Raw genomic sequence first — 26,322 nt, forward strand, 5'->3', positions numbered from 1 at the left:
GAACAGCTCACATCCCTATCGTCTCTCCAATCAGCAAGCTCATTCATTCATTCAACAAATACATCCCAAAGGCCTGCAGTATTATGGTCTGTACGTTTGATGAGGGCAGGACCTGTGTTTGTTTGGTCCACTTCCACGTAGGCTAGCGTGCTGCCTGACCTGTTGGAGGCACTCAGTAAATATCTGTTGACTCTAAGGATGAATGAGGAGCAGGGTAAGTGTAGGCACTGTGCAAGGCCCTGGGGATGTAGAGCTGACAGTGGATGAGATCGATCACCAACATATAAGGGCAATGATAGATGGCTATATGAGATACAGTCCAAGAGAGAAGGAAAAAAAAGGGGGGTTGCTTCTACATGGGGAGGGGACCAAGCTGAGTCTTGAGCTCCGTGAGTCGAGCAGATGATTGCCAGACAGATGGCGAGGAAGCTTTGGAAAGGTCACACTAGGAAAACTCCTCCTGGTTTTTCTGGGACCATCCAGGCTTTAAAACAAAGTTCTGTGTTCCAGGCAAACCAGGACAGTTGGTCATCCTAGTACCACTTACTAGCTCTGTGGCCTTGGGTAATTTCTTAGGCTCTCTGCATCTCATTTTTCTTTTCTATGAAATGGAGCCAATAAGACCAAGAAGGGTTGCTATTGGATTGCCATAAAATAGCATATGTAAAGGCCAAAGCCTGGTACACAACTGGAGTGTGTAAACAGAAGCTCTCCTCACATCCCCTTGCAAAGAGGCAGGCGATTCTAAGTGGTAGAGTTATCTCAGCCTGGAAAACAGTCTTGGAGCAATTATTGGCTACTTGGTTTGTCCTGCTCTCTGAAACAGTGGAATAGACATTATAAATGTGTTAATATCTTAAGCCACTTTGCGTTAGCATAGTTTATCTTTAAATTTTGAGTACTGCCTGTTATACTTCTCATATTTTTTTAAAATTTAACTTCATCATTTTACCTCATCTATTTTTAAAGGGTTTAATCATTTATTTTTCCTTACCTCCAGTCCTTCCTATTTTTAGTCTTTAACATTTTTACTTTCTTCTTAACGTCAGAGTTTTTTTCAATCCATTTTTTAAAATTCTTATGCTCCTGTTCTCTTATTCTTTTCATTCTATTTTTCAAAATTCTCTCTTCTTGTTTTCTTCTGAAAAGACTGCCTTTTCCCCTCATTACTTTGTCATTTCTCAAGATATTATTCATTGAACCCAGGGGGTTTTTTTTTAGTATTAATTATTTAATTTATTTATTTTGGCTGTGTTGGGTCTTCGTTTCTGTGCGAGGGCTTTCTCCAGTTCCGGAGAGCGGGGGCCACTCTTCATGGCGGTGCGCGGGCCTCTCACTATCGCGGCCTCTCTTGTTGCGGAGCACAGGCTCCAGACGCGCAGGCTCGGTAGCTGTGGCTCACGGGCCCAGTCGCTCCGCAGCATGGCATGTGGGATCTTCCCAGACCAGGGCTCGAACCCATGTCCCCTGCATTGGCAGGCAGACTCTCAACCACTGCGCCACCAGGGAAGCCCCAAACCCAGGGTTTTTTATGTAGGTTTTTCATCATTCAGTTTTACTTGTTATCATATGCCCTCTGAGTTCAGCATGCCTGCATCATTTTTTTTTCCTTAGATATGCACATAAGTTTACTACTTTAATGCTCTGTTACTTTTTTAAACTTCATTACGTACTATCTATAATTTCTTTTTCTAATTCAGTATGTACTGTTTATAAAGGGCAAGCAGGAAGCATGGCCACAGGCTGACAGCTGTGGGAAGAGCCCACGGCCCTGGCAGAGGATGCTGGCGGTACCTTTGTTCCTCCAGTTGCCTCTACTGAGCCTACGGATCCTCCTAATCACTCCCATCCCAGTCTCACCTGAGTCCCTGAAGAGTGAGTTTAACCTGGGTGATAACTCTTCCTCGTGCTATATTACGAGACATCTTTCTCAAACACCACCCTCACCAGGTTGCTTACTGCTCAGACCCTCCAGAGTCACTCTTCGGACATAAAAGACAACAAAAGCAGTAATAACAATCATAACCATGACCGTAGTCAATACATATTGAGCAATGATTGTCTTACAGGCCTTTTGCTAATCACTTTCGTCAATTACCCAACAGCATTTTTAGGAAGGTGTTCCTATTTTACAGGTGAGGAAATTTGAGGGCCAGAAAAATTAACTAACTGGGCCAAGTTCACGTAGCATATAAATGGCATCATTGGGTTTAATGGCTCCCTGCCAGCATCCTCTGCCAGGATCACCCTACTACCTTCTCTATGGAGTAAACTATGAACGTAACCATTCTTCGAAAATTTGCATAAAATACAAAAGGTGTTAATACTTCATGGTCCTCTGAGTTATTTCTCAACCTGGAGGAAGAAAATCGGTAATGCATCATTTATTCCAACATAAAAAAATATATACTACACCAAAATATATATATATTGGAAAAAAAGATGGCCTCATATTTAAATATATATCCAACATTTATTGGATACCTGTTCATCTGCTAGGCACATTCATATATATATTGTATATATACATTATATAGAGATCTAGATATAGAGATATACATACATGTACTTCTATGAGGCAAAGCTTTATTCCCATTGTTCCGATGGGAAAGTTGAGGTTCAAAAAGGCAAAAGGTGACTTGCTTAAGGTCATATGCCTAGTAAGTGGAGGAGCCAAGGAATGCAAACCCAGGTCTCTGGTTACCGAAGCTCCAGCACCAAGCAGGTGTGAAGGCCCTTGGTGGGTGTCTGCCCCACTCACTTTGTCAGGACCCCCAGTACCCGAACGCCTCCTGGGGGTTGTGGAGAGTATCACAACCTCCCTATATAATTCTTCTAATTCTCCCCTGGGTTCATGCTCCCCTCCTTCTGCAGTCCCTCCCTCTGCTCCATGTGCAGCCCTAAGGCCTAAGTCCAAACGCAGGGAGGCCTACACATGGGCACATTTCTGCAGTTGTAAGAATGCCTTGTGAAAACACACTGCAGCTTGCCAAGAGCACGGGCTTTGGTGTTAAAGAGCCTGGTGTCAATCAGCCCAGGTTGTTTAGCTTTGGGCAAGTTACTCTCAGGGTCTTGGTTTTACTATTTATAGACAGAGGTGCACGGCCCTCCCAAAGCTCCTTTCCCTTTACCAGGCTCAAGAACTGAGCCATCCAGTGGCCACATCCTGTAGTCTGTCATGCATGTGCTGAATCCGCATTTACTGCTTGAGTGAACTTTCATTGAGCTAGTACATCAGGGTACATCGGGGTACATCGGGGATGAGGTTGGAGAGCACAGTAGTTCTAAGTTCAGGCTCTGGTTCCCATGACCAGGGTTCAAACCGAGCTCTATCACTCGCTCCATTAGTTATCTTGAGCAAATGGTCAAACTTTGAGCTTCAGACCCCTCCTCTAGACAATGCCCAACTTAGTAGTACCTACTTCATTGGGTTATTGTTAGGACTAAATGAATTAACACATGCCAGGCCCTTGGAGTGAGTCCTGGCATATATTAAGTGCTCAATAAATGCTAGCTGTCTCCTAGAGGATGACACCAGACCCTCTCCAGTTGGATTCATTCACCTAGAGATACGAGTGCTTTACCTACATCTTTCATATATTTCATATACCCATTACGTGCTGGCAAAATATTCAACCTTCCTAATGCATTGTCCTGTGTTTATTTACTCAATATACCCTTGTCTCCTGACTGGGTTCCATTTCCTCTGCATCAAAGGTCTCCAGGTCCTGGCCAGCTTCTGCTTGGATCCTGCAAAGTCACACTTCCTGTGTTCAAATCCTTGCCCTCCCACAGTGAGGGCTGTTTAACCTTAGACAAGTTACTTAACCTCTCTGAACCTCAGCTTCCTCGTATGGACATGATAATTTTTCCTGCCTCATTGAGATTATATGAGAACACCTAATGGAAATCACTTAGTAAGATGCCCTGCACTTAACATGCGCTTTAAAAAGTAAGTTATAATTGCTACTGTTTAGTCTCGCAGTTTCAGTTTGAGCATCCTCCAAAATTTATGATGGGTCCTAAATACAAATCAGGGTGCAAATCCTTAAGGAAATAGTTTTCAACATTTTATATAAATTAAACTTGACGGCATTACCTTTCAAATTCCTGGTTTCCATTAAAATACTGGAAAATACCCAAATGCAAAGTGATCGTTATTGGATTGCAACAGATCTTTTCTTTATTTTCTTACTAAATTTAAAAAATAAAACTATCTTCAGGGACAGGTCCAACAGTCACTTTCCCAGAGCTAGTCTTTCCATACACACAATAGCACTTGAGTGGATGCTTCCAGAGACCCAGAAATAAATGGAAGGGAGAGTCTTTCCCTGCTCTTAATAAAGCAGGGCTCTTCCAGCATTCAACAGCTTGGACTGCAGACTGTGGCGATGTTCCCTGTACAAAGCCAGCTGAAGAGAAAATGTGCACATCCCTGTGGCATATACTTTGAGTGCAGAGGGGAGGGGAGGTCCCCAGGGACCCAGTCATCTCTCCCACCTCCAGTCTGGCCAGTTGGCAATGAACAGCAGAGGATCTTGCTGCAATGACAGAAATGCAAATCCTGTGTCAAATAGGGGAGCTGACTGTGCGAGCCTTTCCCGCTCTGAACTCCCTGGCTTTGAACAGCAGTGCCCACACTGTGGCCACCGTCCCGGGAAAGAAAGGGGCAGCCTGGCCCACATAGAGAACCTTCCATCTCCAGAGCTTGGAGGAGGAGATGGGGGAAGGTGAAGAGGGACTCATCCTGTCCTGGATGACTTTGTGGAGGTCTTCCCACTCAGAGTGACAACTCCCCTCTTCCCAGTCATCACAAAACTGCACCAAAGAGGCGGGTCTCTGGAATTCACTCATGTGACTGTCAAGTTAATTAGATTTGACAAGTGTTTGTTGAGTATTACAATGCCAGGCCCTGCGCTAAGAGATGAGATACAATGGACGTGGTGTCTGCCCTGTGCCAGCTCAGAATTTAGTAATGTTAGCGAACGCAAGTTCCTGTGCCCAGCGCACAGAGAGGCTAAACAATACCGAAACGTCCGAGTTTGGAGCAGAGAAAGGTTTACTGCAGGGCCATGCGAGGAGGCGGGTGGCTTCCGCCCCAGAAAAACCCCAAACTCCCTGAAGGGTTTCAGCAAAGCATTTTTAAGGTAGGGAGGGGCAAGGTTGGTTGTTGCAGACTTCTTGGTGCAGGAATCCTTTGACCACGTAGGTCAGGTCACAATGTTCCTGTAAAACTCCAACCAAACAAACGTTATTTTCTGTTCTGCAACTTTTTATCTCTATATGAATGGAAAAGTGTTACACTCTTAAAGGTCAGAGCCTTGAGAATGGGCTGTCCTGTACATTTCAGGCTATAGGCAACATTCTTATCTGCAAGCAAAAGCAACAGAATACAAAGGTTAAAGTAAAAGAAACAGACCTAATATGGAGTCAGCTTTGTTCTTCCCTATTACAGTAGGGCTGATGCACACATAAAAAGGAGGTCAAAAGGTAGTGTTATCTGTGATCTTCAGACCATTTTCATGAAGGCGTGATTCCCTATGGCAGCCCATGGACCCACTGCAGTAGATGACTCTGGGAGCTTTCTAAAAATAAAGATTCCCAGGCCTCATCCCTGGATATTTTTATTCAGTAGGTCTGAATAGGGCCTGGGGGAATCTGCATCTTTTTAACTCTCCCAGATGATTGGCGTGTGCAGTCAGAATGATTAATTCTCTGGAGGTCGCACTCAACTCCTCTCTTTCTTTTATCATCTACACAAAATTTATCAGTGAATCTTGTCTCTACCTTTGAACTATATTCAGGGTCTGACCGGATCTCACCAGCTGCACAGTTGCCACTCAGGTCCCAGCCCACAATCTCTTTTCAACCGTATTTTCCTAAAAACCTTCTAGCTTGTCTCCCTGACTCCATCCTGGCACCCCCTAGAGTCTGTTCTCTTCATAGCAGCCCGTGCATGACCCTTAAAACATGGAAGGTGGGTCATGCCTCCCAGTACTCAGGATTCTCCCATGCCTTAAAAGCCAATATTCTTATCATGTGCAAGACCATACACAGTCTGACTGCTTGTTACCTTTCAGGGCTCATCTCCTAAAAGTGCCTGCAACCTCCTGTATCCCTCTCTGCTCCAGCCATGGCAGACTTTGAGTGGGCTTCTTGCTTCTCCTGCCTCAGAGCCTTTGCACTTTCTGTTCTCTCTGCCGGAATTGCTCTTCCCAAATATCCCATGACTCACTCCCTCACTTTTTTCGGGTCTTGCTCAAATATCTTCTTATCAGAGAGTCCTTCTCTGAACTCCCGATAAAGGAGCAGCCCCATTCCGACTGTATCACTTTCTATGCTCCTTATGCTGCTATATTTTTCTATCACACACACCGCCACCATGTATTAAATATTCCTTCATTTATTTGTTTATTGCCTGTCTCCCACCACTAGAATGAGAGCTGGACTTTATCTGCTTTGCACGTTGCCAGTTCATAAAACCATACCTGACACATAGAACTTGCTCCATAAATCATTTTGAACGGATAAATTATTTAGTAGTGAAGGGTTAGGAAGACTTCTTAATGGCAGTTTACAGATATGTAAGGGTAGAAGAATAAAGCATTGATCGACAAATGTTTCTTAAGCATCTCACATTCAGCATCTCAGCTCTGGGGCAGAGGTGGCTTACAGGTGGGGCTTACAGGGGTCTAGAGAGAGTTGTAGGTTGGAGGGATTACATAATAATAGAACCAATCTGAGGCAGTCATAACAATGTCCCCCCACCCCTTTCATGGAACCACAGATCTGCAGCTGCTATAATGGAATAGCATCTCCTTCATAAGATTTACTTTAAAAAAGCAATAATCACAATTTAGGTATTTTTAGGTATTTATTTGATACTAAAATGCAGCAGTAAAGATATTTGTGAAGTCAATTACTAAGGATCAAGTCCCTACATGAGTGGTTGTTTTTGGACTCTCTTCTCCTCCAACATCTCCACTTTGCCTCCCCTCAGCTTTTGTTCCCCTGGTTCCTGAGTCTTGAACACTCTGCTCTGCTTCTGAGACTCTCAGTCACCTCCTTTGGAATCTGCAGATGCCCCTAGGAAGAAAGAGCTCCAGATGCTGGGCTCACCTGTTTGGGTGTAATTCTTCTCGATCTTGACTCCTTATGTTTTGTTTTTTTGTTGTTTTGTTTTGTTTTCTGCCTTGTTAGATCTTCACAAGTAAGTTTGTCTGAATAACCTATTCCTCCTATTTCAGTACACACACACACGCACACGCACACTTATGCATGGACATATACATGCAAATATATGTATATATTTATTTCCTTTTATTTTAAGCATTAAGATCACATTGAAATTACAGATTAGTGTTTTAATACAGTTTTAAGTATTACAGCTTACTTAATGTATCATAAAGGTTTGCTCATGTCATTAAATATTTTTAATGCAATTTAATATTCCCTTGTATGTGCATGCCTCAATTCTTCAGCCATTTCCCCTGCTGTTAAAAATATGCAGTTTCTATTTATTTTTAAAAACTTTAATTAATAAAGCTGCAATGAACATCCCTTAACAAAATTTCTGATCCTGTAATTTGATTGTTTCCTTTAGATAGATAACCAGAAGTTGGGTCACTCGGTCAAAAGAAATGAGTACATTTTGCAACATGTTGCCAGTTTGTTTTCCAGAAATTCTGTAGGAAAGTCCCTCCACATCAGCAATGTATCAGATTGATTTCAGTGTTTTAAAAAAAACACTACTGGGACTTCTGTGGTGGTCCAGTGGTCAAGAATCCGCCTTCCAATGCAGGGAACGCATGTTCGATCCCTGGTCCGGGGACTAAGATCCCACATGCTACGGAGCAACTAAGCCTGTGCACCACAACTACTGAGCCTACGCGCTCTAAAGTCCACGCACCACAACTAGAGAGCCCAACTAGATAGCAGCCCGCGCACTGCAACTACTGAGCCTGTGCGCTCTAGAGCCCCTGTGCTACAGCCAGAGAAGCCCGTGCGCCACAACAAAGAGCTCACGCACTGCAACGAAGACCCAGTGCAGCCAAAAATAAATATAAATAAATAAATAAATAAATACCTTAAAACAGAACAACAACACTACTTACCTTTAATTTGAGACTCAGCTCAAGCTTTTCTGCTTAAATTAGAGCAATATTCCCTTTTATTTTCTTTTCCCTTTTTGGTAGTCTCATTTTCCACACTTAAGTCTTTATTCCATTGGCATTTATTTTGACATATACTATGAGGGGACTCTAAGCCATTTTTTCCAATAAATGACAAATCAGCCTGTTACTGACAATTATTTTTTCCACTGAATCGTTGAGCTGTTTGTATCATATACAAACTCATTATGTTTTCTATTTTATTCCACTAATTCTTCAGTTGAGGTTTTCACTATTGCCACAGAGTTTTAATTATTGTCACATGATGGTATATATTCTGGCTGTGCAAGGACCCTCTGTAATCGCTTTTGTAAAAATTTCTTTAGTATTCTAATTCATGTATTCTTTCAGATACACTTTTAAGTCATCTTCCAAGTTCGAAAGGAAAATTTCACTTGGGATTTTGATTGTTAATCATGTTAAAGCCATAAAGCAATTTGGGTAGTATTTACATAGTTAATAGCTAGCATCCCTTTACCAGAAATGCTTCCCTCCTTTATCTTTCGTGAAGTCGTATGCTTTAGCTCCCACACATTTATAAGTGTTGTCAAGGGTATTTTGGGTGTTTTACATTATTATTGCTATTTTAAGATCATTAGTCCATCATATCTTGTAAATAATGATGGAAACATAGGAAAGCTATTAACCCATTCCTTTACTCATTCAGCAGATATCCAGCACTTATTAGGTGCTGAACAGTTAACAGGCACTGTGCTGAGCCCTCAGCCACTGTGCTAGGTACTAGGTGTCAATCAATGGCTAAAATAAATGTCATCCCTGCGTTATTAGAAGTAATAATCCAATGTGACAGACAGGCACCAGACAGCCAAGTGTGCAAATAAATATATAATTACAAGTTGTGATAAGTGCACAGAGTGCCAGGATAAAGAATGGCAGGGAAATCCTACTTTGGTATAGTGGCCAGGGAGTACCTCTCTGAGGAAACTAATAAAGCCAAGAATAGAAGGATGAGAGGAATCAGCAAGGCAAGAAGTGTGAGGAAGAATGTCCCAGGCAGAAGGAACAGCTTTTGCAATGGGCCAGAGAGAGGAAAAACTTAGAGGAGGAATAGAAAGTAAACCCGGGGGCTTCCCTGGTGGCGCAGTGGTTGGGAGTCTGCCTGCTAATGCAGGGGACACGGGTTCGAGCCCTGGTCTGGGAAGATCCCACGTGCCGCGGAGCAGCTGGGCCCGTGAGCCACAACTACTGAGCCTGCGCGTCTGGAGCCTGTGCCCCGCGACGGGAGGAGCCGCGATAGTGAAAGGCCCGCGCACCGCGATGAAGAGCGGTCCCCGCACCGCGATGAGGAGTGGCCCCCGCTTGCCTCAACTGGAGAAAGCCCTCGCATGAACCGAAGACCCAACACAGCCAAAAATAAAATAAAATAAATAAATAAAGTAGCTATAAAAAAGAAAAGTGCTTAAAAAAAAAAAAGAAAGAAAGTAAACCCGATTGGTTGCAACAAAATGAGGAAGAGGAGAAATGGTATGAAATGAGTTTGAAGAAGATCAAGCAGGCTTTATTGTCATGATGAGGAGTTTGCATTTTTCTCTTTTCTAACAGTACATTTATCAACCTGTTTATTTAAAAATCTATGTATTAGAATAGGTACCACACTCGCATGTAAAAATGTGAACGGTAGAGATTATAAATTTAGGCTTCAGTTTCTGTCCCCAGAATTATCCAGTACCTTACGGAAAGAGTCTATGCATAGAAAAATGATAGCAAATATTAGTCCTTTATTTTTTTCCCCCACTTAATAGTATATATTGGAATGTTCTGTGTTAGTATACAGAAAATTTCCATGTTTTTATCTACATACATATTCAGTTGTATGGCTTTATAATTTAACCAATCCTCTCTTTATGGCCATTTAGATTCTTTCCAATTGTGTGCTTTTACAAAGAATGCTGTGATAGCCTTTGATCTTTGCCCCTGGAGCTACACCAATATGGAGTTACTGAGCTGATGAGTATGAATTGATGAATGTCAATTTTGATAGATATTGCCAAACTCACGGATTCACCAAATAGGTATAAGAGTGACTATTTCCCCCACAACCTAGCCAGAGTAATGTGTTATCAAATTGTTTATCTTTGACAATTTGACTGGTAAAAAATGGAGTCATGTGCTATCTCATATATTCACAAACAATGTATTATTTTAGTTTACTTGTTTTTGAACTTACTGTCATTAGAATCACACTTTTTTCAATATTGTTTTATCTATTTTGATTCATACAATAATAGATTTATTGTCACCACTGAGTAGTATTTAATTATTTTAATACATCCTAAAATATCCATTCTACTATTGGTGGACATTCAGATTATTTCCAGTTTCAAGCCCTTGTAGAAAACGCTGTTCTTAACATTCTTGGGCATGTCTCCTGGGCCATATTTGCAAAGATGGCTCTGGGTATGGAGGGGAAAGGTGCAGCTTAGCAAGGTACAAATTAAACATTGTGCAGAGTCTAAGTAGCAATGTCAATTCACATTGCCAACAGCATCCTTGCTGATTTGATAACACCCTACTATTTTTTTTTTTTTTTCTTTCTGGAGCCAACAGGGTAGATGTGGAAAGGGTGTGGATTTTAACTTAGAGTTCCTCGATTGTTGCACTTACTTTCATATTGATAGTCTCTTGTCTTGGAAGTACCTGCTTATTTTTCGCCCTGTATTCTATTGGATTGTTTTTATTTTTTATAGATTTATACAAGTTCTTCATATGAGCTGAAAATTAATTTTTGCTAGTTATAAATGTTGCAAATATCTCTTCTTATAGTTTTTTCCATTTTATTTATGTTGTCTTTCAATGAATAGAAATGCTTTATTTTAATTTTGTCAAATGTATTAATCTATTTTTTTGGTTTGTATTCTTTGTGTTTTATTTTAAAAATCTATCACAGTAGTAAAAGTATTCTCCTAGATTGTCTTCTAAAATTTCATATTTGTTCCTTTCATATTTAAGACTTTAATCCACCTACAATGTATTTCTATGTATTGGATTAGGCAGGGATTTACTTTTACTTTGTTTCCCAAGTGAATAACAAACTGTTCTAACACCCTTTGTTCAAAAGTCCCTCTTTTCTCCTTATAACTACAAAGCATGATTATCAAGTTTGTGTGTTTATGTTTCTGGGCTCTCTATTCACATCCACTGGTCAATTTGTATATCCCCATGTAAATACCATGAAGTCTTAATCACTGCAATGTTATAACAAGTCTGTTACCTGGTACTGCAAGTCTCCCATTTTGTTCTCCTTTAAGAATATCTTATGTATTCCTTTTTTTTTTTTAAACATCTTTATTGGAGTATAATTGCTTTACATTGTTGTGTTAGTTTCTGCTGTATAATAAAGTGAATCAGCTATACGTATACATATATCCCCATAAGAATATCTTATGTATTCTTGACTCTTTGATCTTCTATACAAATTTTAGAATCATCTTGAATTCCACTGGGGGTAAAAATACCTACCAAGTTTTGAAATCTTTACTATAGCAATTGTTTCATCTTACAGCATAACATGGTGTATAACCCTCCATCTGGGTCTTATTTGATTACTTTAAATTCAATTTCATTATTTTCTCTGTTAAGTTCATTTTCTATCTTTTTGTCATGGTTGTGTTAGAAATGCAATTAGCATTTTATTTTGACTTTATATCCAACGTCTTTGTTAGATTCTTATTAATCCTAGTAATTTTTCTGTAGAGACTTTCAGATATTCCACATAGATAATTATCTGCAAAAATGAAAGTGTATTTCTTCCTTTCCAAGTTTTATCACCTTTATTTTGTTTCTGTTTTTGTCTTACTGAGATAGCTGGAATTTGAGAATGATGTTGAATACATTTGGAGATAACTGTTATCCTGGCCTTTAAGCAAATGTTTTTAACCTTTTATCATTGAGTAAGTTGTTCATTTTAGGTGTTCTTGTCTTTGTTTCTGTAGATATTCTGCAAAGTGATTAAGAAAGTTTACTTCTAATCTCCACATTTTTTTAAATGAAAGAATATTGAATTTCATCAATGCTGTTTCATCTCAGCGGGATGATTATATGTTTTCTTTAAAGCTGTAAATGTGGTGAATTGCATTAGTTGATTGGACAATGTTAAACTATCCTCAAATTCCTGGGATAAATTTAATGTAGTCAAACTGAATTATTTTTTCTATGTATTGATGGATTTGATTTAGTAATATTATGTGTAGGAATTTTCCTTCATGTTCATGACTGAGATTTATCTGTTAATTACCTTTATGCACCAACTTTATTGGTTATGGTAGCAGGATGCTGCTAGCCTTATAACCTGAGTTGGAGAATATTCTCTATTTTCCTACTCTCTGGATGAGATTATGAAATATTTAAGTTATTTCTTCAACATGTGTTTGTAGAATGCTTTGATGAAGCCATCTGGGCCTGTTGCTTTCCTTGTGGAAAGATATTTAATTATGACTGCATTTATTTAATTTTTCTCTTGTCTTCTTGAGTTAGTTTTGATAAAGATATATTTTAAGAAATATATAATTCCATTTATGATTTTCATTAGCATTAAACTTCATAATATATTTTATTATCTATTAATTTCTGCCATATATTTAAATTCTCATTTTCTATTCTTAATATTGCTTGTTTGAACCTTTTCTCTTTTTTCTTTATTAAGCTTCTAAGAAGTGCTACTGTTTTATTAGTCCTTTCAGAAAAAAGACTTTTGACTTTATTGAACCTCTGTATTTTATATTTGGTTTTTATTTCATTAATTTCAGCTCCTTATTTTTTTCCTTTTACATACTTTGGATTTATCTGTTTTTTGTTTTTTGCTAAACCTTTAAGTTGAATGGCTGGCACTTTCATTTTCAGCCTTTCTTCTTTCTTTTTTTTTTTTTTTTAATTTTTATTAGAGTATAGTTGATTTACAATGTTTTGTTGGTTTCAGGTGTACAGCAAAATGAATCAGTTATATATATACTCTTCTTTTTCTAATGAGGCATTTATTATTATGTATTCCTTGGTGAGGACTACTAAGTTTTTTTCAGTAGTATTTTCATTATTCTTTAGCTATGCATATTTTCCATCATGATATATTTTTAGATCCATGAATTATTTAGAAATATTTTTAATTTCTAAACATATGGTATTCTTTTAGTTATCTTTTAAATTGCTTTGTAACTTGATATTATTGTAGTCATTGACTGTGGTTACATGATACTAGTTCTTTGAAATTTGCTGAGGCTAACTTCAGGTCCTATCATAAAATCATATTTTACAAATATTCAATATGTGCCTAAAAAAGAATTTGTACTATTTAACTTGCATACTATGTTCCATTTCAAGGTTGCTAATTGTATGAGCTGTTCAAGTTGTTTCTATCTTTGTTGATTTTTTAAAAATCTTTATCTATTAACTGCTGAAAATTGTGTTAAAATAGACCATTATAATGGTAGATTTATAAATAATTCCATAGATTTATGTCTTACTTTGTATTGGGTGTTTTGAGGCTATATTGTTAAATGTGTCCAAGTTCATACTTTTTATATCTTCCTGATGAATTAAACCTTTTATACTTACATAGTGACCCTATTTATCTCTAATGATTTTCCTTAAATTCTCTTTAATATGTATTTACACAGCAAAACCAGCTTTATTTTGTTTTGATTTGCAAACTTTTTATATCATTATATTTTAGCAATGCATTTCTTTTATATAACTGAAAATCATTATCATAACTGGAGAGTATGTCCCTTATATATAACATTTTACTCTGACTGCTTTTCATATTGTCTTTGGTTTGTTGATATAGCTTCAAGCTTATTGACTCTTTTTTCTGTCATCTAAATTCTGCTGTTAATATCATTCAGTAAAATTTTAATTTCAGGTATTGTGTTTTTCAGTTCTAGAATTTCCATTTTGTGTGTGTGGTTTCTATTTCTCTGCTGATATTTCCTATCTTTGCATTAATTACTAGCATATTTACCCTTATATCATTGAGCAAAGTTGTAAGAGCTACTGTGTTTTTTGTTTGCTGCTTCCAACGCCCAGGTCAGATCAGAACAGGTCTATGTCAATTATCTTTTCCCTTGAGAAGGGGTCACATTTTTATGTATATGCCCATGTCACATAATTTCGTGTTATGTTCAGGACATTGTGGATGTTACGTGATTAAGACTCTGGATTGTCTTACATTGTTCTGGAAATTGTGGTTTTTGTTTTGTTGTGTTGTGTTTTAGAAAGTGGTTAACTTGTTTGGTATCAAATGACAATCTTTGTCTTTTGAAATGCAGTTCAAATCTCAGTTCAATTCTTTTATCATCAACTCAATCATTTGCTGTTTGCCCTGTGCATATGTGGTTCAGGGAAGAGTTTATATAGGAATTTAAGGTACCCCCTCACTGGTTCTCTTCTTTGGGGGCTTTTCCTCTTACTCTTCAGCAGCCATAGTTGTTTTGAACTCTGTTCTTTGCTTCTTCAGGCCACTTAGGTTTTCTATTGGAGTTTTTCTCCCCTACACTATACTGAGTGTTACCTGCCCACAAGCTAAAGCCATAAAAATCAAGAAGTCCACACTATGCTGTTTCTTTCTTCCAAGTGTTGACTCCCTTCCAGAATCTGCCTGCTTTTCTTCACTAGAGAGAAGTTTGGAAGGGGGCAAATGTGAAAGTACAAAGTTTAATGTAAGAGTCCAGCCAGGAGATTTTGGCACCTAGGAGATGGGTAACGGCAATGGAGATGGAAAGCAGTAGACAAATATGACATCTTCTCTTGAGTTAGGAACATCAGGACTTAGATGCTACTCAAGAAAAACTGGGTACCAAAGTCAAAATACAGTAGTACCGTTAAACTAACACCTTTCCTGTTTTTTATTCATCTCTTTCTCTTCTTCTCACCTGGTTCCCCAACCCCTTAAGAAGAGGAAGAGAGAAGAAGCTGCTCTCTTTTACTTGAGGTTTCCAATCCGAGTTCAAATTCAAACTTGGGGAGAAAGAAGATTTAAATTGGATCGAGTGGTTGAGGGAGGTCTGAGGAGATGAGTTGACCCCAAGACCTGAATGAAGGTTCTACTAACCTGCTACTAAACGTTTGGATTACTACGTTAAGATTTACATTGGAAATTTTTATTTATTTACTTTTTCTCTTTGCCTGCCAACAGCTCTTGTTTTAACCACCTGACTGGGCTATGTCTGTATTTCTGTTTTAGGTTGTGGCCCAGGCAGTGTTATTCATGTGTATGAACACGGCTGGAATCTTTATCAGTTACCTGTCAGACCGGGCCCAGCGCCAAGCCTTCCTGGAGACGCGGAGGTGTGTGGAAGCCAGGCTGCGCCTAGAGACGGAAAACCAAAGACAGGTACCAACTGGAAGGGCCATATGCCCTGGTTGTCACCTAGCCAGTCTCTGAATTACATGGAGCTTTTCTCTCCCCAAACACGTCCTGACTTGCAAGTGTTCTTTCAGAGTTTCTGTCATGGGATTCCAGAGTCTAAGATATTAGGCTGGCCAAAAAGTTCTCTCGGATGTTTCCATACGCTCTTATGGAAGTAGTTATGTTAGACTCACGGGTCCAAGTGAGTTCGTCTGATTCGCCACACTCAATTAATTGTTCCCCACAAGAAATAAAATGATTCTAGACATAAAGTGATTTTCTGACACTTTTCACTGACATCTGTGTTTGTGGATAAGGCCATGGTTTCTGAAAACCATAAGCATTCTCATCTTTGACTCTCCTTTTTTTCAAACTATAAATTGCTATTTCAAATAAATTCTTTACTACATAGCAATTCAAATTATAGGAAGCTCAGAGGAAAATCTTTTACATGTGTAGTTCCTAATACCTCATCCTGATGTTCAGAAGACATCATTGAACACAGTAAATTTTATGGAACATGATACCAATCCCAGGATAGGGGGTGCAGAAAAGAAAGCAAGTTGGTTCAAGGTGGAGACCATGAGTTTTAGTTGGAGGAGGTTAAGATAAAGGAGTTTCTTGGACATCCTGATTCGGTGGATGTTATAAGGTTTTAAAAAATAGCTTTGGCATCAAATGATATGTTTCCTCAAAATAAAATTAGCTTTCAAAAAAGTAAAGATTTGCTGCTATTAAAATTATTCATATATTAAAAATTAATGCATATATTTGCCTCTGAAAGTAATGTTCAAATAGGAATAACAGGAATGTGTTAAAATTACTTATAGAATGAGCATATTTTACGTTCAACATGTTTATATGCTCTTGGGAATCCTATGCTCAATAGATTTATTAGTTCTGCCACACCAGGCTCTTTTTTAAAGTTATGTCTATGGACACACGCTTGTTATTTTAAGCTTTATGCCATAATGGTTTGAGAAATTATAAAGAAAGTAGCTTCAAATAATGCAACATTTTTTTCATTTTAACCTGATCAAATCATCAGTAAAACATGGATCTTTAGAGTGAACAAAACCAGGTCTGTGTGATAATGAAGAAGGTGAACAGGTAGGGTGCAACCTGACAAAACTCAGCTCCCACTGCCATATGTTATTGCCAGGGGCACAGAGGAAACTACTGAAGTTCCAGAACTTACATGGATTTCATAGGCTTCAGAATAAGGACGTTTCTAAGTTGAAGCCTAAAACAATTATGGAACCTCCTAATAGATTTATTGTAGTTGCCCTGAACATCACTATAAAATAATTTAGAAAAATAACTTTAAGAAAGAATCACCTTGTACAATAAACATCTCCCAGTATCTCCCAGGATATATATACATATACATTGTGTTCTTCTGCAAAACAGAGCAATTGCCAGACTGGCACGTCACTCTTTCCATGGGATCTATGCCAATTCAGACAGTGCTGCTGTATTAATAATTCATCAGCTGTTCTTGACGCTCTGTCACAACCAGAACTGCAGTTGTGGATAAGTTGTCTGGGAAGCTCAGTCTTTTATTTAATGTATATGAGATATTGGAGACACTGAAAATGATGGCCTTATCATACTCATAAGGCTTTTCTTCTTTTCCCATTCTTCAAGTTCAGTGTCTTAGAGTCACTATGATGTAGTACTCTAACACGGTGAAGGGAGCTTCCTCCATCCTCTCTAATCTTTATTTTTTTTTAAGTTGATGGAAGGAAGAAGAAAATAATACGCAGAGGTGAGAACAAGCGACAACTCGAATGTGGTGAAAAGTTCGCTAGAATTCATGCCGCATCCATATTACCTCCTAGTTGGCCACCTAAACCACTTAACTCTCAGTCCTAGGTTCCTCATCCATACTTGGGACAATATCTTTTATTTCAGCATTGTGTTGGCCTCAAATAAGGTGACATATATAAAGCAATACAAAACTATAAGTCAGCCTCATTTTTTTTATAGATGACATACAAGAAGAGGCTCTTTTGGTGGAAGGTTCTTTGCTCTGAGGATTAAGTAAAATATGCTGTTGGTGTGTTGTAGTCCTGTGTGTACAATTCTGATAAAGTATTTGTGGTATATCGGCCACCCTCTTTCCCTCCCGTGCTAGTATCTAAGCTAGCTGGCTCTGTATCATTCAGTGCTAAAGTTACTTTCCATTGATATTGATCTCTGATTCAGGTTTCCATTATCCCTGAGAACTTCCTCAGTGGTAGATGGGCAGAGAAGGCACAGGCTTTCAAATGAGACTGCCCAGGATTTGAAATCTTTCCTTAGTTGCTTACTCTCCTAGTGAACTTGAGCAAGCTCTGAGTCTTAGCTCTTCCATCTGCAGCATGGGGATAATAATACCCTTCCTGAAGAGGCTCCTTAATGGTTAGAAATATTGTGTGCAGAGCCCTTGCAGCTCAGTGAAGAGTTTTTACTAGCATGATGGTGTACAATGATTTATATGAATCAGCCAGCATAGCTCAATCCCAAGAGGACTCATTTGAGAACATGTTATGGATTGGCTTGTCTCAGGTGAAACCCCGGTTGAAAGTTATTCATACAGAAGGAAATCAGGATGGTGGTTCTCCTCAGGTATACAGTGATCAGAACTCAGCATTAGACTCTGGATATTTTAAATGTCATTCAGAAATCCAACTCCATTTACATCTTCAGAGCTAATTATAATACTGCAACTGTTAGAAATTCTATATCATGTGAAGGAAAACATTGCAAGGGCCTAAGTGACAGCAGATCCTTTTTCCTTAGGAGATTATCTCAAGGGTGACTAAATTGCGTTTTATTTTTGCACTTGCATACAGAACCAAGAGGTCTTATTCTACAGAAATGTTCAAGTTTTGTAGGATTTTTTTCAAGAACTGGCTTTCTCCAAACGTATGGACACCAAGGGGGGAAAACCGCGGTGGGGTGGGGATGGTGGTGTGCTGAATTGGGCGATTGGGATTGACATGTATACACTGATATGTATAAAACTGATGACTGATAAAAAAAAAAGCGTTACATGTATGTTGTCAAATATATCAGTTTTTTCCTTTAAAAAAAAAAAGAACTGGCTTTCTCATGTGGTAGAATACAAAGGAAATATTTAAATGACTTAATATGTTCATCAATGACTTAATTCATTTATTGAGGATCTATTATGTGCCATGAGCTTTGCTGGACCCTGGGACTATAATGGTGACTAGCAATCAATTCCTGGTCTTGCATAGTTTATGGACAGAGATGGACAACTACACAGACACCTATATGGTCTTTGGGTTCTACCTAAACTGAAGGTTGATAGAAGGTTAGCTAAAAGAAATGATGCTTGAGTTGACTTATGAATAGGATTTAAAACTCAATAGAGAAGCAGTAAAGAGTATGGCATGAAGGTCTCAAACAAAACATATAAACATCTTGAAGGAAGAGAGAACACTGTCAGGGCACTTATAAGCACTCCCATGATGATTCATTTATTTATTCATCCACCCATTCATGGTGGAATTACAGAGACAAGTAACTCAGTCTCTCCTCTGGATTGGATGAATAGAATTTTAATTAGCGGAAGAGAAGGAAGAAAGAATTATCAAAGGTACTGATGACAAGATATATATGATCTGATGAAGGCTGGCAACATTGGGAAGCAGGTTTCCTCTGATACTTCACAGCAAAGTTGTGTACTTTCTTGAGTACACTGCACTTTTCCACTCGGGGAAAATATCTACTTACTGAGTGTTAACCTGTGCAGTAGGCATTGTTCAATGTGCTCTGTATGTCAAAATGAGCAAAATCTATTACAGATCTCTCTTACAGCATGCCACGCTGGATCTGAATCACTGCATGCCTGTTTGTTAGGATAACCTGTCCCTTAAGAGTGACCTATGGCAGCAGTTTCTGAAAACCAGTGAGGAATAAATGGTTCTGAAATGACTGAGATTGTCAATATTTAATAATAATGGTTACTAATCATTTTTCCAAAGAAAAATTGCCAAGCAATAGCTAAAGGATAAGTGGCACATGAGCCATGCTTCCTCTTGCTTGGTGGGTCCCACACCATGATGAGATACTTGAAGTCCTGAGAATCAGGCTTTTTCCTTGGATAACCTGAAGTTGCAGGCATTGTTCTTAAGGTCGAGAGCAAGCAGACAGGAGGAACCAGCAAATGCTAAAACTCTTTGCTCAAGGTCTCTTCTAAACTAGGTTTTTAACAAAGTTCCTTGAAGGTGACTCTCAACTTTACCATAACCCTGTTCCCTCCCATAGCACCTGGCACAATACCAGGAAGAAACTACTGAATGGGCCCAAATGTTGACATTTTTAATTTAGATGATCGGCTTCGAGAAGTTGAGCACATATTGGCTCTTTTTTTCTGGGAGGCAAGGACTTGGCCTTTTTCCTTTTTTTTAACAATTTTGTCATCACTTGTAACTAGCACAGGGCATACTAAGTATCCCTTACCTGTCTGGTCTCTTGGTCTCCATCCCCAAAGCCTGGTCTGGTTCAGAACCAGTACACCGTAGGTGTCAAAAGCAAAATCTCCAATGTCTGGAAGATCTGGATTCCATTCCTACTTCCTGTGCTTCCTGGCTGTAGGGACTTAGGCAAACTACTCTCCTCTTAAGACCTTGATTTTGTGGGCGTAAGATGATCATAATGATCCTACCTTCCTCCAGGGTTGTGGTGAGATTAAGGATGAACAGTTCTCAGCCCAAGGCAGAGGATGCCCTCAAGGCATATTAGAGAGGATGCTGTGATGACGATGACATTGATGTCACTCTTCTCTGCAGGGAAACCCTTCAGCGGTAACATTCCCTCCAAGATAAAATTCACACCCCCATGCATGACCCAACAGGTCCTCCAGGATCTACCCGTTTTACTCTCTCCTCACATCCCTTTCCGCCTCCTTGTCACACACACGAAACCAAATGACCATCAGCTCCCTGAACTGCTATTTCCCTACTCTGTGTCATGTGGTTCTTTCAGCCTAGAAAGCCACCTCCCTCTCGTTAACTTTCAGAGTAATGTCTCTAGCCTGGATATACCGTTCCAGCATCCCTTGCTCAGTGAGGCTTGCTTGTTGAGTTGAAATGTTTTTCTTATACTTCCAACATGTCTTAAAGTTAACTGTATCATAGAACCTGTCATACTTTATAATGTTTACTAGTCTGCATTTCTCTTTTTCCATGGCCAATAAGGACTACTTAAAGGCAGCTATTCTACATGATTCATCTGATTCTCTGGTATTTATCCAGCACAATGGCTGAAATATAAGATCTTCTGATTAACATTTTATTTAACTGAGTTATGTTGAATTCAAATTTTGGCTCCTTTCACTTCCACCTAAACCAGGGTCATGTTGTAATAATTCTTCTGTATAAAAGTAAAGAGACTTGGGACTTCTCTGGTGGTCCAGTGTTTAAGACTCCACACTTCCACTGCAGGGGGTTCCGGTTTGATCCCTGGTCAGGGAACTAAGATCCCACATGCCACGTGGCATGGCCAAAAAAAAAAAAAATAGTAAAGAGACTTGTGCACGCTGTGATCCCCATTAAAAATTTGGAGGAGGACTCATCTAATTCAGGAGAGCCTGGGACAGGATGAGAACGTGTCTTTTTTTTTTTTTTTTTAACATCTTTATTGGAGTAAAATTGCTTTACAATGGTGTGTCAGTTTCTGCTTTATAACAAAGTGAATCAGTTATACATATAAATATGTCCCCATATCTCTTCCCTCTTGCATCTCCCTCCCTCCCACCCTCCCTATCCCACCCCTCTAGGTGGTCACAAAGCACCGAGCTGATCTCTCTGTGCTATGCGGCTGCTTCCCACTATTTGTAGTGAGGTGGATGGAGTTAGAGTCTGTCATACAGAGTGAAGTAAGTCAGAAAGAGAAAAACAAATACAGTATGCTAACACATATATATGGAATCTAAGGAAAAAAAAAAAGTTCATGAAAACCTAGTGGTAAGACGGGAATAAAGACACAGACCTACTAGAGAATGGACTTGAGGATATGGGGAGGGGGAAGGGTAAGCTGTGACAAAGTGAGAGAGTGGCATGGACATATATACACTACCAAACATAAAATAGAGAAAGTGTCTTATACAGACCTGTGAAAGGAATTTTCCATCTGGAAGCTACGTCTTACAACATCTCTCTTTGGGGAGTTAGATTCTAATTATTGTAGTTTTTGTAATCCCACCTCTCTTGCAAATGATCCAGATGGCCCATATTTGTTTTAAATATTAAAATGAATTAATAGTTTTTCTTTCAGCTTCGAGAATTGCCAAAACCTACTTATGGTAATCATGGCATTTCGAGGTATCTCCGAAGCTCTGAGGGCCCTGGAGTAAAGTTTCTGATGATGCCATATGTTGCAACAGCAGGAAGATTATTATTAAATGCAGCAGATGTTTTCGCTGTGTTAAAGCAATTTTGTTTAACTTAAACATCTTTGTCAGACAATATTGGTGTAAGCTAATGGTTTGGACAATAGGTTGGGTGAGAAAGTTGGGTTTCTTACAGAGTTTTGAGTTGGTTGTTTGGATGCATGTTGGTGCCCAGTAGCATCTAGGGGAGTGTTTTTTCAAGCTGTAGATAACTGTTACCTAGTAAGGCAGAGCCTTGACATTCATTCATTCAAGGAAGAGTCAAAGTTGACCTGGAATTTGCAGAACCTCAGAATATTTGTTTTTTCTGCTCCAGTTAGATAGGTCTTTTCATTATGCGCCAGAAAAACCTTTTTGTGCTATTCTCCTTCTCTTACATTTAAGACCACCCATGTGCCATGAACAAGACCATCATGTTCATCCTTATCTGTTATTAATATATTTCGTATTAACTATTCTCTAGTTTATAGTGGAACATTCTCAGTTTCCTGAATATTCTTCTTATCTTATTACACTCGTGCCTTTGCTTATGCTTTTCCCCCTACCTGGTATAAAATTCCTTTCACCCCTAAACCTTATCCACTCTTCAAAACTCAGCTCAAAGTTCACCTCCTCCACCAAGACCCTCTCTCTTTCACCTAGCTGTGACCTCCTTGAGTGTTTCATTTGTCTATTTCTTTGGGGAATTAATCTCCTTCTACATTCTGCTATGCTCTTGCTGTATTTTTCCTTCTACACTATAAACTCTTTGAGGATTGGATACGTGTTTCATTTGTGCTCTTCACAATAACTGTGGATCCAAGAGGGGGAAAACTCAAGCTAGGAAGAAAAGCAGAGACAATCAACATTTAATGAGTGCTATAATTGTGTTTGCTAAATGTCCGTTCACTCAAAAATAGACGTGAATAAATAGATTTGGGAAACACTCCCCTCCGATGATGTGATTTTTGGGTCCTTGTCCTTCAAACCAGGCATCTGATCTTTCCTTGACAATTAACAACGTTAACTTCCTCCATCTACCCGTCCAACTTCACTTTTCTCTTATTCCTTCACATAAATGACTTCAGCCTAGGTAGAGTTCTGCCTAAGCAAAATTTTAAAAGCTCTATTTTACCTGGAGGCATCTTCTTGATCATCTTACTCCTTGAAAGCTTCTCTGCCTCTGTGCTCCATTTCTTTCGTAGTTTCATTTCTTTTTCAGGTGTGTTGGGGAGAAAAAGTAAAGTGTTATGCCAATCACCATCCTCACGCAATATATAATACTCCACAACTGTACTGTCCAGTAGAATTTCCTGTGATGATTGGAAATATTCTGTATCTTCGTTATCCAAATACCACTAACCCCCGATAACTATTTAGCAGCACATGAAATATAGTTAGTGTGACTGAGGAATTGATTTTTTATTTTAATTCTTTTAAATTTAAAGAACCATTAGCCATTTTATCTCTTGTTTCTCTTTTGGGGATTTATCATGACTTCAACCATCACTTCTGGATGGTTCCATGTCAGTATCTCTAACACCATGTTCTTTTCTGAGCTCCAGATGCCCATCATCAACATCCTGCCGGACAGCTTCAGCTGCATCTCCCACAGGTACCACTGGCTCAGCCTGTCCTTGATTCTCTCATCCCCCCAAAATGCATTTTCTTTCTCATAGCACTTCCTAGTACCTGATTCATCCACATCAACTGTGGTACCAATTCCTGTTGATGCCATAACCCCATGTATTTACTAGCTGTCCCTGTATTTCTTTTTCTAACACTATTTAAGTCCTCCCACAGAATAGCTTCCTAACTGGCGCTAACCAGTTTCTAACTAGTGTGAACTGGTCTAACCACCTGGAGTCGCTCCACCCTAAAATTATTCTGGAAAAAGCAGCTGTGTTTCGCTTCTTCCCATTTTCTTTATCATCTGTGAAATGGGAGACTCTACAAATACATGAGACCTCATGGGAAAGTATGGAGCATGAGCTACTGTTTTCTCTGCATCTCTACTTGTCCCTCTCCATCTCACAGAGGGTGAGAGTCCCGCGTAATGTATTCGTGTCCAAGCCTCATGTGGGGTAAGAATGCGGGTCCTCCTCTCTCCGCCGGGAGCCTGCCCGTGCAGGCTGCTTTCCTCCCCGTAGGGAACCCACTGATTCAGTGAGCCCCACAGTGGCCCAGATGCTCCGTCTCTGGCTGAGGAGCTGTAGCCAGTACAAAAAGAAGGCCTAGGACCCCCATTGTTCACTCACTTTGCAGCCGCGGTCCCCATCTTTTTTGCTAGCAATAAAGTGTCTTGATTCCTATCTGCCTCTTGTATCTGTTTCTCAGCAGGTTCACTTGAGAGGTGAGGGGTGAAACGCACTCACATCTCAAAACCCCAACACAGAGTGTAATGCCTGTCAGGATCATCTTCTTGTGCCCAATTTTGATTAGAGAAGATTTCACACTAAAGCCCCCCGTGGATGGCTACTGCCTGTAGACTCTAAACCAGTCTCATCTGTGCTGTATTACAACCCGTCCACTCCCTGGCTCCTGCCCGACTTTTCAATCATGTCACTTGCTACCACTGTCCTTGTACTGTTACCCGCCATCCAAACCGGTAAACGTGCCCCACACTTCAGTGCCTTTGATTTCTTGCCCTCCAGGTCCAGGCTGTATCCTCCTCTGCCTTTCTCTGTGCCTCAGGAGGCTAACCTTTGTGGATGCATCAGCAGGCTCGCCACCTCTAACTGCTGGTCGGGTTTGGACAATGAGAGGCACTGGCTGGAGACTCGAGGATGGGAAGGCAAAGAGACCATTGGATTTACCTCCCCACTGCCTCCCCGGCTGGATGGTGGACTAACAGTGGTTCCATTTTTCTACCAAAGGCCACAGTTTCTAACAGGCAGCCATTTCCTAAGGCTACAGAATTTTCCAGGCTCCAGGAGTGTTTGTAGCTCCACTCTTCCTAGTTTTGGGGTGCTTGAGCACCCATTGTTGGGTTCCCTAACTCTTTTTTTTTTTAATATTTATTTATTTATTTTTGGCTGTATTAGGTCTTCGTTGCTGCGCGTGGGCTTTCTCTAGTTGCAGCGAGCAGGGGCTACTCTTTGTTGCAGTGCACGGGCTTCTCATTGCGGTGGCTTCTCTTGTTGTGGAGCGTGGGCTCTAGGTGTGCGGGCTTCAGTAGTTGTGGCACAAGGGCTCAGTAGTTGTGGTTCACGAACTTTGTTGCTCCACGGCATGTGGGATCTTCCCTGACCAGGGCTCGAACCTTGTCCCCTGCATTGGCAGGCGGATTCTCAACCACTGCGCCACCAGGGAAGTCCCTTCCTTAACTCTTTATTAAACTCTTTCATTACACGTTTTGAGGTACCAATTGCATCCCTCCACGATTACCTGCTCTTCCTGTTCCCTTTGCATGAGATGCCCATCTCCCTCCATCTGTGTTTGTGAGACAGTTGAGCAGAGCAGAAAGACAAGGAGTCAGAAAAACTCTGCTCTGTCCAATATAGTAGCCACCAGCCACGTGTGGATATTGAGCACCTGAAATGTGCCTAGTCTAAATTGAGATGTGCTGTGAGCATAAAATACACACCAGATTTTGAAGACAATACCAAGAAAAAAAAACCGAATGCAAATTATCTCATTGACAACTTTTTACATATTGATTACATGCTGATTACACATGGAAATGATATACTTGGGGTATACAAGATTAAATAGAATATACCATTGACATGAATTTCAACTGTTTCTTTTTCCTTTTTTATGTGTGCACTAAGAATTTTTTAATTCCATAGGCGGCTCATATTCTATTTCTACTGGACAGTGCCAGCTTAGATGCTCAGCCCATGTCAATTTCCAACTTGCTCTTGTGACTTGGAACAACTTGTCGAATCACTTTGTGCATGTTTCCTCATCTCTCAATTAGAAATGATAATGCATGCCCTAACCCACGGGGGCATTCTGAGAGACAAATAACTTATGTTATTTGCCTGAAAAAGTGTTATTTCAACTATAAAGGACTCCACAAATGTTAGGGCTATTTCTGTGAAAATCTCGCCAACACCCCAAACCGATGCTGAGATGTCTTCCCTTTAGAAAGCCTCCTCTGCAGTTTCCAGTCATGAGCTACTTCTTTTTCCTTGGCACGTAGATATTTTTATTTAACACGGGTTCTTGTCACACTGCCTGGTGTTACAGTTAGCACCATGATCCCCTCTGTCAGTAAGATTTTGAGCAGTGAGCAGACACGCAGTGCTAATGGCCTTTGAGCCTCCTGGCAGCTGACTTCACTCAAAGGATTTGTGTTTACCCCCTTGCAACTCTTGCAACCATCTGGCTGCCTAGTTCTTTGCAATCTTTCTAGCACATTATTTGCAACTTCTGGCATGGCAGGAAGAGTGAAAGCTTTGCAG

The 26,322-nt window shown here is 39.8% G+C and overlaps 1 protein-coding gene across 3 annotated transcripts in view; it reads left to right on the forward strand.

Moving 5' to 3' along the window:
- The window catches only part of ADCY8 (adenylate cyclase 8), a 230,034-nt gene that overhangs the window by 34,690 nt on the left and 169,022 nt on the right, over window positions 1–26,322 (forward strand). For all 3 annotated transcript variants that reach the window (XM_082363043.1, XM_082363044.1, XM_082363045.1), the window contains exon 2: window positions 15,367–15,516. In XM_082363043.1, the coding sequence (XP_082219169.1) occupies window positions 15,367–15,516 (150 nt within the window). The remainder of the gene's footprint in view (window positions 1–15,366; window positions 15,517–26,322) is intronic.

This window comes from Balaenoptera borealis (assembly GCF_965194805.1).
Source record: "Balaenoptera borealis genome assembly, chromosome: 17".
NCBI lineage: Eukaryota > Metazoa > Chordata > Mammalia > Artiodactyla > Balaenopteridae > Balaenoptera > Balaenoptera borealis.